We start from the raw sequence: 16,751 nt of genomic DNA on the forward strand, positions 1-16,751 counted from the left end.
GGCTTCTTGAAGAGAGACTTCTTACTATACTCATCCTCATATCCTTTGCTTAGCACAGTGTCTTGCATACAGTAGTTACATAAGGTATATTTTTGAGTTGAATAGAATTGAACCTACCAGGGGGCACATGACAAATGGCACCTTGCAGAAATGACTCGCAGGCTGTGCTATGCCAGCGTCCGTTGCTGTCGGCAAAAACGCAGTCACCAAGGAGGGAGGACTCCTCATCTTTCCAAAAAGTGAAAGAAGATTTGGTGCCATCAGACCAGTCAAAATTAAGACCATTCTGTGGAGGAAAACTGAGCCGTCATTTCCTTGCCACGACTGCTGGCAGCATCACCCAGTGTTATCTGAGCATGCTACAATTCCCATATCGATTGCTATTTCTGCACACCTTTTTAAAGAGGGGCTAGGACATCTGTGAATACAGCTTGACAAACAGGAATATCTGCCACAAATGAGATCTTTTTTGATTTTTAGGAATTCTTGGCTCCCTGCCACAATGATTTTCTAGTGAGCAATCGGCGTGAAATTGGACCAGTACCTTGTCTTTTACAGTGAAATACATTTCAGATTGATCAAATATTCAAACATAAAATTGAAAACATAAACATGTTAAAGAAAACCTGGTTAAATTTTTTTATACTGTTGGTGTGGGGAAAACCTTTCCAAGTCATAGAAAATCCAGAGGCTATAAAGCAAAACTGACTACATAAAGTTAAAACATTCTGTACTACATGATGCAATAAATAATCATGAAATATCATTCATTTATCTCTCCCACTGGCAAGGATTAGAATTTTGAGAATACCTGGTGTTGACAAGGATGTGAAAAAACTAGACATTATCACATACTGTTGTTGGCATGTAAATTGGTGCAAACTCTTGGAGGGCAATTTGGTAGTACTTGTCAAAATTTTAAGTGTACGCAGCAATTTTACTTCTAAAAAATTATCCTACTGACACAAGGATATTTGTTGTGCATTGTTTATAACTGTGAAAAACTGAGAAGAACCCAAATGTCTATTCACAGGAGAATGGTTTAATAAGTTGTGGTATATCCTTACATGCTGCGTTCTAAAGAATTCATGAGATTTTTATGTGCTGACATGTGAAGTTGTTAAAGATATATTAAATTAAAAAGCAAGTTTAAAGACAGCATGTAGAATAGGATCTCATTTGTGCTTGAAAAACAATGTACATATTCTTCCATTACATGAATATATATGTGTATACATGGAAAATTTCTAGATGGCACACAAGACAGTGTTCACAATTACTAACATTAGGGAGTAGAACTAGGGGTCAGGATAGACTAGTTTACTTTTCACTACTTTGAGTGTACAATATTTTATTTAAAAAAACGAAAATAACGTATTCTCTAAAACACATCCCTAGAGGAAAATGAAACCTCAAGTGCTTAATTACAAGGGGTACTAAACTAATTAATAATCACATTTCTAGACAAGAAGCATGATTCGTTTTTTCTTGGGGATTCATTAAATGCCGCAAATTCCCAAATGCAGTGCTTGAGTTTCAGCTGTGTTCCAGTGCACATGCAAGGCAGTATCGGGGTACTTGGAAATTTTCAGAGAACCTTTGAATGGTATTAATTTCCAGACATTAGGCAAGTGGATGTTTACCCTAAAGAGGTGTGCACTCTTATTTTGTAGTCATAGGCTGTTCATAAGGTTGGTCAGGTAATTGCATAAACCAATTATTTAAGTGTTATATTTATTATTATTTTTGGGATCTTTTTTTCAGTGCTAATTTCAGTGGCCAGATCATGAAGGAGGTAGATGCTAAACTTAATTATTCAAGGATATCTCAAGGGAGTTAGGATACCTACATCTGTGGTGAACAGTCCAATCCAGTGGGCATATCCTAGCCGGTTGAGGACAACAGTGAGGAAGGACTGGTGATACTGGTCTGTGATGCTGACCAGTTGTGCTTTGTGCATCAGGCAGGTTTTTATTGCTGCATACCAAGTCATATTTGCATTAATTATTTTGTAAGTTCTGTTTCCATATTCTAAGGTATTGGGCATTGGATACATATCAGATGTATTTACACCATGTCCAGAAGTATCTAGAACAAGAACAGCAACAAAAGTCATTTGCAGCATCTGGATGACAAAGGAAGAGGCAAAGCTTAGCATAGATCCTTGTCACTATGATCCATGTTGATCAGAGTGCTTTCTTCTGGAATTGACTGTTTCAAAACAAAAACACTATCTGAAAGTGTAAGTGATGCGAAAAAATGAGAACACTCAGGAAATTTAATGAATTGTTTTTCAAAAACATAAACATAGATTGAACCATTTCTAGAAGATTTCCCAGTTTTGACCATCCTATATCAAATTGACTGCTTTTTGGTGGAACTGATGGTGATCTTCTTAGGTGGGTTTCACTCCACTAACTACACTTGGCTTAATCCACACTGCTGTGGCAGAACTTAATGCTTATTAATAGCAGAGAGGCACATGTTACATAGTCATATATTGCATTGCAAACCTAATATTACAGGTGCATATTATCAGGTAAAATACTCGATTACACTTTTGAGACTGATAGTCACTATTATGCTTAATGTTTGCATGTATAAATTCTAAAAGGAATTTTTGAAAAATAAAGTTAATAAATTCTTAGAAATACACACTGTTCTTATAAACAGTTACTATTAATATGTCACCTGTCAGAGTCAAAGTTTATAAATTAAAAGGCAAGGTTTTCCCACACGTTGTCAAGCATTGGTGCTTGAGCATCTGTGAGTGGCTGTGATCATGTGAAAACCAAGCCTGTGTTTATGAACACGTGTTTCCTCGCTAATATGTGCATTTGCCTTTCTGTTTACATAGAACATATGTTCTATATGTTATGTACTAGGATATGTATAGAACATATGTTAGGATATGTATAGAACATATGTTCTGTATGTTATGTACTAGGATAGACTAAAGGTTTAGAAAACCTAAAGGACAAAAACAAGGTAAGAGTTTTTGTACCTTCTGATCCAAAGTGACTTGAATTTCTGTGTACTGGTTTTACTACATTTGGTGTTGGAAAGAAGCATGTGAGGTGTGGATAGGTCATGAGGCTGGGACTTAATCCTATTCCTGGCCCTAACTGGCTAAGAGCTCTTGGGCAAATTAACCTTTCTAAACCTCAAATTTATGGTCTACAAGAGATGATGAGGGTCTCCCTTGGAGGGGTGTGGATGGAATTGAACGAGATATCCACACAAGGCACACACTATTGTATGGAGACACAGAAAGCATCCTATGAATGTTGCTTCTTGCTCCACTCTCCTCCTCCGGTCATACTCCCCCCAGTAAAAATGGCAAAGTGGGAAACTGACCTTTATCTGAAACCATTACCTCAATACAGCAGCTGTACATATGGAAAAACCAAAGTAAAATGAATCTCTTTAATTTCTGTAAATTGTGATGGATCACACTTTTATCATATTTTTATTCTTTGCTATTAGTCTGTGCCCAGCCTACGTGCCCAGTGTAATGGTTATTCATACAAAATCAAAATAATATCAAAGTAGCTATTTTAAAATGCTAACAATTCATAACATTAAATGACATTCTTTGTATATGTTACCCAAATGCCAATTTGACTGTTTTTTCCCCACTGAGTTATATGTCTGTATTTTTACATATATAAATTTCTCCGTATGTAATTGATTCCGTTAAGTTTCAAAACAAGTGATTTTGAGCAGCATGGTTTTGCCACCCATTGCCCTGAAAAAGAAAGATCTATTGGAAACCAAGTTCTAAACTGGGGAGTCTTGCTTTGCCCTTGTGTCTCTTCTTATTCAGTTTCTTAATTTTTTTGGCAGATAAAAGACTTTGGGCTCAAGCCCAATGTAAGCACATATGTATCTGACAAACAGAGAAGAGGAGCAGAACTTGAATATTTATTGTTGGCTACAATAACTAGTGTAGTTGAACAATACTTTCTGGAAATAATAGAAAAAACTATATCGTTTGTTAAATATATGCTAGAAGTATGCTAAGTGTTATACATACATAGAGTGTGTGAGATGGCTATTACCACATTTTGCAGATGCAGAAATCATGATCACAGAAGATAAGTAACCTTGACTGAAGCTTATCTACAAAGAAGGGTGGGAACCCATGTGTGGTAGGCACTCCAGTGCCTATGCTCTCAATCACCACTATTCTGTACTATCTCTAAAGGAAAATCTACACTGTTAGTCCCAAAAATACCAAAGAGAGAAAGTGATCAGAGGGCACATTCCAAGAATAAATCAACATCAAGGTAGTGGAATAGAATCATTGTGTTTAACTGAGACACCTTGAGTGTGTTATTTTTGTTTTGTTTTGTTTTGTTTTCCTGGAGACAGAGTCTCACTCTGTAGCCCAGGCTGGAATGCAGTGGTGCGATCTCGGCTCACTGCAACCTCCGCCTCCCGGGTTCAAGCGATTCTCATGCCTCAGCCTCCCTAGTAACTAGGACTACAGGCACCTGCCACCACGCCCGGCTAATTTTTTGTATTTTAGTAGAGACGGGGTTTCACCATGTTGCTCAGGCTGGTCTTGAACTCCTGAGCTCAGTCAATCCACCCGCCTTGGTCCCCCAAAGGCTAGGATTACTGGCGTGAGCCACCGTGCCTAGCAAGTATGACTTATGTTTTTAAGCCTCAAGTTCCTCATCTGTAAAATGGGAGACTTTTACCTACTTCATAGAACTGTCTTGAGGATTTTGTGGCATACCGCACATACACTCAAGGCACAGGGTCAGGTACATCATAAGTGTGTAAGTACCTGGCATGCTCATATTATTTCTTTCCCTACAAGGCTCTGCTGTACCCATATTACTCTTGCTGTTACAGATCTAGTATCATTTTTTCAGTTCCTGACCACTATAATGTTTAAGTGGTAACTGAGAACCAGAAATGGAGCTTCTCTGGCACTGCTTTTTTGAGGATGAGTTGATAGTAACATTAGAGACTTCACACGTATGCCACATTAAGAAGTAAAATTCCTATTCCAAATAAGTATATATATATATGTATATATATATATATATATAAATATATAAATATATGCTAGGCTGCCCAGAGTTCCATACAGCTCTAGACACCAACTATGGCTTTCTTGGGTGGTGTGGACAGGGATACCCAGCATTCAGTAAAAGCATGAGCTGTTGTTGTTTTTATTTATAGTACTCAAGGTCAGTTATAGTGCATTCACACTATTCATTGACCCTGTTGGCTATTTGTAATAGTGTGGCTTTGGCATTTCACACAGAAACCATTTGGGGGTTCTGCCCATCAGATCTAGAAGCTTGCTGCATGCCACATTTAGCCACAGAGACCATTTTCAGGGTTCCAAAAAAGGAGCAAATATGAGTTGGTTTATTTCCCTGATTCTTTCCCAACATTTTCTCAGTGACCTTTAAAAATTACCTGAACAGATACATAATCCCAGAATGAAGCAGTAAAGCCATTTAATATGACTAAGATAGATACATAAATTTGGTCATCACTCAAGTGGCCTCGGCAGTCCTTAGAATCCCACTAAAGGGCATAAGCCTAGGGTAGAGGAGATTAAATAACTAAACTTATGTAAAGCCAAAGAAGAAGTGCCTGACACTGTTAGCCAGGAAACTTAGCTACACAGCTGTGTAAAACCAACATGAAAGAGAAGGATGGACTTTGGAAATGAAAGGAATAAAAACCCAAATATTTCTTACCTTGCATTTTTTCACAAACAAACCCATAGCCTTCCTTTCCACAGTCTTCAAAATACCATTTTCCAGTGAAATGAAAATTAGGATTACTTGAGAGTAAGGCACAGAGAGGAATGTGTTTCTGAACTTCAGTGGTATTGTGACTTGGAATCTTTAAAATAATACACGTTATCAAAAGTATGATAACATATAGCATTATTATAACATTAAAATTTTTATTGACATTATTTTTAAAATTAAGACACCATTATTCCTTTATTCGCATTTAATAAACTTATTCACAAGTCATTTCATAACCTACAAAATAAACAATTATTGTGATGAGTAAAGTAATTATATTAATGGAACACATACAATTACATTAAAAATTAATATATTAATAAAAAACTAATATAAATTTATACCTACAAAATATAGGAAATAAAAAAAGCTTTAGTAAACAAGTCTTGAATAAAATATCTTGCCAAAGTGATCTCCAAAAAATAAATCTTAAAACTTACATTTATTATATCAAATGGAGACCAGTTAGAATATACCACAGGCTTTCCATTTAGCCATGTTTCATAATCATCATTTTGTAAACCTATCCACACACTGGTGGTCTGGTCAAAAAGATTCATAGTAATGAAAGCTGAAAAACAGGAATACATTATCTAATTTAATACTGCAGAAAGCATTTGGGTAATCACTGCATCCTATTTATAGCTATGATTATATTTAAATGCCAGCAAAACATAATTATGAATCATTTATAGGAATTTGTTACTTTATCCTTGTTAAGGTAATGCAGTTTCTTTCACTTTTGTTTTAGTTTCAATTGACAGAAATCAGCTGGATAACCTGAGATTTCATCATATCATTAACAAAACAATTTCCAGTGTTCATTAATTACCTTTCTAAACAAAAGAGGATTTATCTGCTATATTTAAACTAAAGTATATAATTGATTAAATATCAAATAAAAGCATGTAGGTAAATGTAAAGGGATCTAAAAATCATACCATGCAATTACATGTAGATCATACTTTTTAGCCATTTTGAAATATAGGCCATGAATATGTCCTTATTCTTTCCACTGCTACTGGTGAGAGACAAGGCTCCAATACCCAGCAGTTTATAAGCAATGCAGTACACTAACTTTTACAGATATCATGAAATAAAACCTATGGGTCAAACTGAAAACTCATGTATCATCAGCAACACAGTATTTTAAATGTTGATTTGGGAATGTTAGTATAGGTGGGGGGGATATTTTAATAAATACTTGAATAAAAATGGTTATCTTGGCCTGGTTGGATCTTGAGTACTCTACCTTGCTCCACCTCACTTTCAATGGCGACCAGGGTGCCCCCTTCTTCAGCACAGAAATGTTGAGCATGCGTCCAGTTCTTCCAACTGCTTGGGTCTTTGGGGATATTCAGCAGAAGGCACTATCAAAAAATGTCAAAACAAAACATTCATTTCTGTATCTTTCTAAGTGAATTAAAAATTTCCCAAAGACACTGAATATCAGCTTTGAAAATTCTTTATAATTTTCTTGGGCAGAAAGAACTCATTTTTCTTTCAACTCCTCCAAAGGTGTTACAGTAAAACAAAGAGGAGCAGCTTTCAGGGTGAGTTAATGACTTGCCTGCATTTGCAGCAGGCAGGAACAGAAGCAGGGATGCGTTTTGTCTTGTGAAATGTCAGAACAGTGCCTTCAGCACAATGAAAAGTAGTATTCTTCCTAAAAAGGAGCCACTCTGATTGCAAAGTTTACATGGGCACATTTAATCTAAAAAAAAACAAAAACAAAAACATTCTGGGGGTGGCAATGAACAGCTTAGTTCAATTTTATTTACAAACACACTTCCTTACTTTAAGTGAGAGAGAAATAATGGGGAGTCAAACACATCAGGTATTTAAATTCACTAAATACTTGAGTCAGCCATTTGGTCACTAAGTCTGTTGGGAAGAGCCAGAGAAGAAAAATAAATGATCCCAGTGGGACAGAAAGCAAGGGTATGACCAAAGAAACCTGGGAAGAAGTAGAAATGAAGGGGAAGGTTGGCCATCAATGTTAGAGGGAACACAGAAAAGGTTGTGGAATTTGGTAATAAAAGTTGAGTGTTATGCAAGAGAGAATCATGTCTGCATCATGGCAGAGGTTTCTTTTCTTTTCTTTTTAAATTTTTTTTGAGATGGAGTCTTGCTCTGTTGCCCAGGCTGGAGTGCAGTGGTGAGATCTCAGCTCACTGCAACCTCTGCCTCCTGGGTTCAAGTGATTCTCCTACCTCAGCCTCCTGAGTAACTGGGACTACAGGTGCGCACCACCATGCCTGGCTAATTTTTGTATTTTTAGTAGAGATGGGGTTTCACCATGTTGGCCAGGATGGTCTTGATCTCTTGACCTTGTGATCCATCTGCCTTGGCCTCCCAAAGAGTTGGGATTACAGGTGTGAGCCACTGCTCCCTGCCACAGAGGTTTCTTTCTTATGGGATGAGAAATGGAATGATACATACTTGGCAGGACAGGCAGGGTTGAAGATAAGTTTGTTTGTTTTTCCCCGAAAGTTCGATGAAATTTAAGAATGTTGGTAGGAACAGATGGAGTTTGGTGAGAGGAAAAGATAGAAGAGAAAGGTTATAATGGATCAGGCAAAATTCCAGAGAGGTCAGGAGAAACTTTATGCAACGGATGTTTCATCTGGAACTTGCTGGGGATTCTTCTCTCATAATCAATTCTCTCATCAATGAACACAGATAACCCTAGTCATTGATAGATCAGATCCTAAGATCTCGCCACTACAGGATAATTCTAGGTTAGCGTGGAAACCTACACTTGAAAAAGCATCCTTTCCTACCTTATTTTGAAATGATATCTGATATAGTTTGGATGTCTGTTCCCTCCAACTCTCATGTTGAAATGTAATTCCCAGTGTTGAAGGTGAGGCCTGGTGGGAGGTGATTGGATCATGGGGCAGATCCCTCTTGAAGGCTTAGGACCATCCCCTAGGTGATCAATGAGTTCTCAGTTCATGCGAGATCTGATTGTTTAAAAGTCTGGAACCTCCTCTCACTTCACCCTCTTGCGCTTGCTCTTGCCATGTGACATGCTGGTTCCCTGTTATCTTCTGCCATGATTGTAAGCTCCCTGAGGCCCTCACCAGTAGCAGGTGCCGGCACCATGCTTCTTGTACAGCCTGCAGAACTGTAAGTCAAAATAAACCTATTTTCTTCATCAGTTACCCAGTCTCAGGTATTCCTTTATAGAAATGCAAGACTGGTCTAATACAATATCTTTCCCCATCATTCTTTAATTTCCAAATTTTTCAGTTCTCCACCCCTTCCCCACCATCATACACCCCTTAAAAGCAGAGAGACTAAGTCTTACTCCTCTTTGAACATCACACCAGAGAAGGCCCCTAGTAAACATTTATTAAGCAAAATAAAAGCCCCTAAAATGGTTGTCAAATGACATTGTCAGTCATTCTAAATTTAGCTCAGTGGTTCTCCAACAGGACAATTTTGCCCCTCAGGGTATATTTTGATAATGCCTGCAGATATTTTTCACTGTTACAGTTGGGGAGGGGATTGCTATTGGCAACTAATGGGTAGAGACAAGGATGCTGCTAACCATTTGCAAAGCACAGGTCAGGTCAGTCTTTCAAAAGAAAGAATTATCTGACCCCAAATGTCAATAGTGTAAGGTAATTCTTTTTAAAACTCAGTCCTGATCATGTCACCCTTTAGTTTAAACCCTTCCGGAATTTTCCACTACTCTTAGGATAAAAACCAGAAACACTGAACTAGCTTGAGGTTGAGTTGCCAACTAAGAGAGAAAATACATTTTCAATTCTTCTGGTCCTTTTTGTCTTGTTTGCTTCACAAATAAACTGAATTGGCTTTCAAGGAGTTTAATTTTATAACAACTATCCTTTTATCTATTTCCTTTCATTTTGCCTCTTTCCTCTAATTACAAATTCTAAAGACTGGCACATATTAATTATTGGGAAGTCTTATCATTTAATGTGAATTCACCTTGTGTTCAGATAGTTACACTAATGAACCATTCATAAATACCAATGAACCTCATTGGTTCAGTTAGCTCAATAAATCTCTCCAGAAAAACATTTCCTCTGCTTCCTCTATGTTTGCCTCAGCCAGGATTTACTAGCTTGACTACGGAAGTGTGGCCTGCCATTACCACGACTTCATTGTTTCTAAAAATATAACATATTTACTAACACACTCCGAAATTGTGTCATTAATAATTAAGGCAAAGCAGCAAGATGAAGTACAGCATCCTTAATTTAAAATTGTTTACTTACTAATTTGCAAAATGTGATCAAGTTTAATGCATCTCTGATTATTACTATGAATTAATGGGGTCCTACTGTATTCTAAATGGGTTTTCAATATAAAATTCTTTTTTGTCTCAAAATCATTTCTAGCTCAATATTTGAAAATGAAATTCAGTTCCCTCCAAACTTGGTCCTTTCCCAGTGTTCCTACTCACAATGAATGGCACGGTCTGCATGCACTTATACACATACAATAAGCCTGAAACCTCAGAGGCATCCTTACCTTCCCACTCCATCTCCCCAACAGCCATACCATTTGGACATCTCATTTCCCAAAAAGCCCCCTCACCCATCCCCATTCCCACTGCCTCATGGTCTCTGCCACCACTATCTTAGCCCAACCTACTAATCTCTTGCCTGCACTACAGCAATAGCTTCCTAACTGCCCTTACCTTTCTCACCCTTGCCCTTCTTCCATATATCCTTGGCACTACATCTAGAGTAACTTTTTAAAATTTGGTCCTGGTCACGTCCTTCTTTAGTTTTAAACCCGTCAAGGGTTTCCCACTGCTCTTAGGATAGAGGCCAGAAGTCCAACACGGTATCACCCTTTCCACTTCTTTTGTCTCACCTTTGGCCACTCTAGTTCTCTATGCTTCCTTTAGTTTCTTAAATATCATACTCCCACCTTGCTGCAGGACCTTAGCACATGCAGCTCCCCCTATTTTTAATGTTCCCTGCCTTTCTGACCACTTGAGTCAGGTCCTCTGGCTATACACTTTTCTAGAACCACATAGCTTTCCTTCATCACGTACACCACAGTTTTAAATTACACAGCCATTTTCCTGATCGATTTACTAATGTTTGTTCTCCCTCTAGTGTGTAAGCACCAAAAGAGAAGGGGCTGTGTCTGTTTTTCCTCACCACTGAATTCCCGACATCGAGATAGTAAATGAATGAATGAATGAAGTGCTCCAATTTGAATAAATTCCAAAAAGAGGTGAGAGTATTTTTAAGAAAAAACTATGTTATGCACAAAATCAAATATTGACTAATCCCAAACTAGACGGTGCAAAGCAGCCATTACCACTCAATCCAGGTCTTGAATAAAAATATGTAAGTAGAAGCACAAGAGTTAATCACACACACACACTTAGAATTTCTTCCTCCCACAGATCTGCTGGGACAAGTATCTTAGATGACTCATTCTTCCTGGGTAAACCCCTGGTCAAACCTCTGTTACATTGTCAAACACAGAGAAAACTATTTATGAGACATTAGAAAAGATGCTTAATTTCTGTGTATCTCAGTTTTAAAACCCGCTTTTAAAACCCACTTAATTTGCCAATAAAGTGGGATTTTTTTCCTTAGAAATAACCAATAAAAATTAGTCCTAGGAAATTCACAAACAATAAGCAAAGTTTAATGGGACATAATATATTGGAACTCATTTCAGAATTGTGAAGTAAAGAAGGTCCATCATCGTTATCTCCCAGTTTTCCTTCTGTAGCTTTATTTGTTAATAGGGAAAAACCATCCCACCGCTCTCAGCTATCAACTCTCCTATTAACAGTTTTTCTAATAATCTGATAAACTTACTTGTTTCAAGATGTTGATGACAGATGAGGCAATCTCAAAAATATTTCCCTTTTAAAAATAAAGGAAAGTGTTGAGACAAAGGAGAGAAACTCCAGTGGTGGAATTTTAGGCATTAATGCGCAGGAGAAGGCACTGTGGGTGGGGAGACATGCATGGTGACTCTGACATTGTGCCAGGTGAATTGCCACCTACTTATGAAGCCTGCTGTGATGATATCCTTTGTAATCAAATGCTCCTAATGCCTTGAAGAAAGAGTTGTGGAACTATGACTGTTGAATTGCTGGGTAAATATTGGCCACACATTAGAATAACTGAGGGAGCTTTAAAAAAATACGGATGCCTGGATCCCATGCAGATCAGCTAAATCAGAATCTTCAGGACGTCTCCTGCACTGTGATGTTTTTAAAAAGCTCACCTGCTGATTCTAAATATTTGACCAGGGCTGAAAACTACTGATCTAGCTGTTAGTTATCAATAATTTTTTTTTATAACTCTGAGCTACATGAGGGTGTTTTAATCATGCCCCAGGGCTAGCTTCAGAAGGCGCCTCCCCTCCCCGCCATTCTCATGCACATATTTATTCCCCTCTCTATTCCTTTCATGGGAAGCATTCACTTGCTCTTTTGCCCTGGGTCTGCTCCACCATCACTGCCACCATTCCCATAGATACACACTCTCTACGTGTGTACAGGAGGACACATGGGATGGAGCTGAACTGTGTGGGTAAAAATCAAGTTTGGGGGAAGGATAATAGCAAAAGGCTGAACCAGAAACAACTATTCCAGGTTTCTAAGAATTATTTATCAAATGCTAAGGATTTGACTTGTCATTAATTTCCTTAAAATATCCTCTTTTAATCCTAGAACAAAACCTGGGCAATACCATTCAGGACATAGACATGAGCAAAGACTTCATGCCTAAAACACCAAAAGCAATGGCAACAAAAGCCAAAATAGACAAATGGGATCTAATTAAACTAAAGAGCTTCTGCACAGCAAAAGAAACTATCATCAGAATAAACAGGCAACCTACAGAATGGGAGAAAATTTTTGCAATCTATCCATCTGACAAAGGTCTAATATCCAGAATCTACAAAGAACTTAAACAAATTTACAAGAAAAAAACAAACAACCCCATCAAAAAGTGGGCCAAGGAGATGAACAGACACTTCTCAAAAGAAGACATTATGCAGTCAACAGAAATATGAAAAAATACTCATCATCACTTGTCATTAGAGAAATGCAAATCAAAACCACAATGAGATACCACGTCAGGCCAGTTAGAATGGTGATCATTAAAAAGTCAGGAAACAACAGATGCTGGAGAGTATGTGGAGAAATATGAACACCTTTACACTGTTGGTGGGAGTGTAAATTAGTTAAACCATTGTGGAACACAGTGTGGTGATTCCCCAAGGATCTAGAACTAGAAATACCATTTGACCCAGCAATCCCATTACTGGGTATATACCCAAAGGATTATAAATCATGCTGCTATAAAGACACATGCACACATTTGTTTATTGCAGCACTATTCACAATAGCAAAGACTTGGAACCGACCCAAATGTCCATCAATGATAGACTGGATAAAGAAAATGTGGCACATAAACACCATGGAATACTATGCAGCCATAAAAAGGATGAGTTCATGTCCTTTGCAGGGACATGGATGAAGCTGGAAACCATCATTCTCAGCAAACTAACACAGGAACAGAAAACCAAACACCACATGTTCTCACTCATAAGTGGGAGCTAACAATGAGAACACATGGACATAGGGAGGGGAACATCACACACCAGGGCCTGTTGGGGACTGGGGGCCTAGGGGAGGGATAACATTAGGAGCAATACCTAATGTAGGTGACGGGTTGATGGGTGCAGCAAACCACCATGGCACGTGTATATCTATGTAACAAAATTGCATGTTCTACACATGTACCCCAGAACTTAAAGTATATAAAAAAATCCTCTTTTACACATGAGAGGAGGCATGAGTTAGTAACTAGGACAGTTGTATTCATGCTTTTGGGTTGTTCACTATCTGTACCAGAAATGTGATTTGGAGATTAGCTAGGCATTCCTTTATGCCTGTTCCCTAGAGACCATGCCAGGATAAACTTGTTCTAACAGTTGTGAAAAACTAATTGTCACATACTGGAGTGAATTCAACATGGATCAACAACCTAAATATAAACGCTAAAACCATGAAGCTCTTAGACGAACACACAGGGGCAAATCTTTATTACCTTGGATTTGGCAGTGAATTCTTAAGTATGATACCAAAAGCACAAGTGACGGAACAAAAAGTAGATAACTGGGTTTCATCAAAATTAAAAACTTTTGTGCATCAAAGGACATTATCAAGAAAGTTAAAAGACAACCTACAGAATGACAGAAAATATTTATAAATCATATATTGGATGGGGTTTAATATTTAGAATATATAAGGAATTCCTATAACTCAACAATAAAAAGGCAAATGATCCAATTTAAAAATGGACAAAGGACTTTAATAGACATTTTTCCAAAGAAGATAAACAAATGGCTAACAAGCACATGAAACGATGCTCAACTTCATCAGATAATAGAGAAATGCAAATCGAAATCACAATGAAATAACACCTAACGTGCTCTAGGATGGCTATATAATAGCCAGAGTTGGCAAAGATGTGGAGAAATTGAAACCCTCACACACGGCTAGCAGGATTGTAAAATGGTTTGGTCGCTGTGGAAGAACATTTGTCAGTTCCTCAAAAAGCTAACTACTGAGTTACCATATGACCCAGCAATTCTATTTGTAGGTATACATTCAAAAGAATTGAAAATAGGGACTCAAACAGAGACTTACACACCAATGTTCATTGAAGCATTATTCACAATAGTCAAAAGGTGAAAACAACCCAAGTGCGCATCAACAGATGAATGAATAAACAAAATATGCAATATTCACACACACACACACATGCCCGTGCCACACAGGAATATTATGCAGCCACAAGAAGGAATGCAATTTTGATATATGCTAAAGCACAAATGAACCTTGAAAACATCATGCGAATAGGCCAGACACAAGGACGAATATTGTATGAGTTCGCTAATATGAAATATCTAGAACAGGCACATTCACAGGGATAGAGAATAGATTAGAGGTTACCAGGGGATGGGGAACAGGAAGTTAGTGCTTAATGGTTACAGAGTTTCTGTTTGGGATAGTGAGAATGTTTTGGAAATAGAGATGATGGTTGTATAACATTGTGCATGTAATTAATGCCATTGAATTGTACACTCAATAATGGTTAAAATGGCAAATGTTATGTTACATTATTTATGACCATAAAGATGCTTTAAAAAACTAATTGCCAAAGGTTTTAATAAAAGACTTAGTAGGCCGGGCGCGGTGGCTCACGCCTGTAATCCCAGCACTTTGGGAGGCCGAGGCGGGCGGATCACGAGGTCAGGAGATCGAGACCATCCTGGCTAACACGGTGAAACCCCGTCTCTACTAAAAATACAAAAAATTAGCCGGGCGTGGTAGCGGGCGCCTGTAGTCCCAGCTACTCGGGAGGCTGAGGCAGGAGAATGGCGTGAACCCGGGAGGCGGAGCTTGCAGTGAGCCGAGATCGCGCCACTGCACTCCAGCCTGGGCGACAGAGCAAGACTCCGTCTCAAAAAAAAAAAAAAAAAAAAAAAAAAAAGACTTAGTAACACTCAGTGTCTTATTGAATATTAGCTACAAGTTTCTCATACTAAAATGTGAAAATAATTTATACCTGGTAGAAAGATTTTATAGTTTGAGAAAATAGGAAGTATACAGAAAGTATCAATGATTAAAAAATAGTGTACCTCATTACTATAGTAAAGTTTTAGAGTAAATTACACTATTCTAGAAAATATCTCATGGTGTCACTGAGCTCACTGTGTCATAGGGCTAAGCTGACATGGCAACCCTTTTTTTTTTAAAAAAAATTATTAAATACTTCATTTTTTAAAGAGCAGTTTTAGGTTCACAGCAAAGTTAAGAGGAAGGTACAACTTTGGGAGACCAAGGCGGGCGGATCACCTGAGGTCAGGAGTTTGAGACCAGCCTGGCATGATGAAACCCCGTTTCTACTAAAAATACAAAAATTAGTTGGGCGTGGTGGCAGGCACCTGTAACCCCAGCTACCTGGGAGGCTGAGGCAAGAGAATCACTTGAACCTGGGAGATAAAGGTTGCAGTGAGGGGAGATCATGTCACTGCACTTCAGCCTGAGTGACAGACTGAGAATCCATCTCAAAAAAAACCAGGAAGGTACAGAGATTTCCCACCTGATCCACACATACACAGCCTCCCCCATTATCACATGCCCCATCACCCCAGAATGGTACATCTGTTACAATCGATGAACCTGCATTAACACATCATAACCACCCAAAGTCCATAGTTTACATTAGGGTTCACTCTTTGTGTTGTACATTCTATGAGTTTGTACAAATGTCTAGTGACATGCATCCACCATTGTGCTATCATACAGAGAATTTTCACTGCCCTAAGAATCTTCCACAACTTCATCCTTCCCTCCCTGCAACACCTGGCAACCACTGATCTTTTTACTGTCTCTCTAGTTTTGTCTTTTCCAGAATGTCATATAGTTGGAATCATACAGTATTGTAGGCTTTTCAGATTGGCTTCTTTCACTTAGTAATATGAATTTAAGTTTCCTCCATGTGTTTTAAAGGCTTGATAGCTAATTTCTTTTTAGTACTGAGTAATATTCCATTGTGTGGTTGTACCAGTTTATTTATTCACCTACTAGGGACATCTTGATTGCTTCCAAGTTTTGGCAATTAAGAATAAAGATGTTATAAATATTCATGGACAGGTTTTTACGTATACATAAGTTTTCAACTCCTTTGGGTAAATACCAAGGAGTGTGATTGCTGGATCAAATGGTAAAAGTATGTTTAGTTTTGTAAGAAACTGCCAAACTGTCTCCCACAGTGGCCATACCATTCTGCATTCCCACCAGGAGTGAATGAGAGCTCCTGTTGTTCGGCCTCCTTGCCAGCATGTAGTGTTGTCAGTGCTCTGGATTTGGGCCGTTCTAGTAGCTGTGCAGTGGCAAATCACTCATTGTTGTTTTAATTTGCATTTCTGGAGTGGCAG

General features: G+C 38.1%; 1 protein-coding gene across 10 annotated transcripts in view; it reads right to left on the bottom strand.

Annotated features, from left to right (window-relative positions):
• PLA2R1 (phospholipase A2 receptor 1) overlaps positions 1-16,751 on the bottom strand; it is a 139,639-nt gene that overhangs the window by 26,645 nt on the left and 96,243 nt on the right. For all 10 annotated transcript variants that reach the window (XR_008546609.1, XR_008546608.1, XR_008546607.1 and 7 more), the window contains 5 exons: positions 7,036-7,153; positions 6,224-6,354; positions 5,727-5,874; positions 1,850-2,088; positions 118-286 (listed from right to left, as the gene is read on the bottom strand). Coding sequence is in view for 7 of the 10 variants with exons in the window: in XM_054679060.2 (XP_054535035.1) it covers positions 118-286; positions 1,850-2,088; positions 5,727-5,874; positions 6,224-6,354; positions 7,036-7,153 (805 nt within the window). In the remaining 3 variants the exon portion in view is untranslated. The remainder of the gene's footprint in view (positions 1-117; positions 287-1,849; positions 2,089-5,726; positions 5,875-6,223; positions 6,355-7,035; positions 7,154-16,751) is intronic.

The sequence above is a fragment of the Pan troglodytes genome, chromosome 13, assembly GCF_028858775.2.
Source record: "Pan troglodytes isolate AG18354 chromosome 13, NHGRI_mPanTro3-v2.0_pri, whole genome shotgun sequence".
Taxonomy (NCBI): Eukaryota; Metazoa; Chordata; class Mammalia; order Primates; family Hominidae; genus Pan; species Pan troglodytes.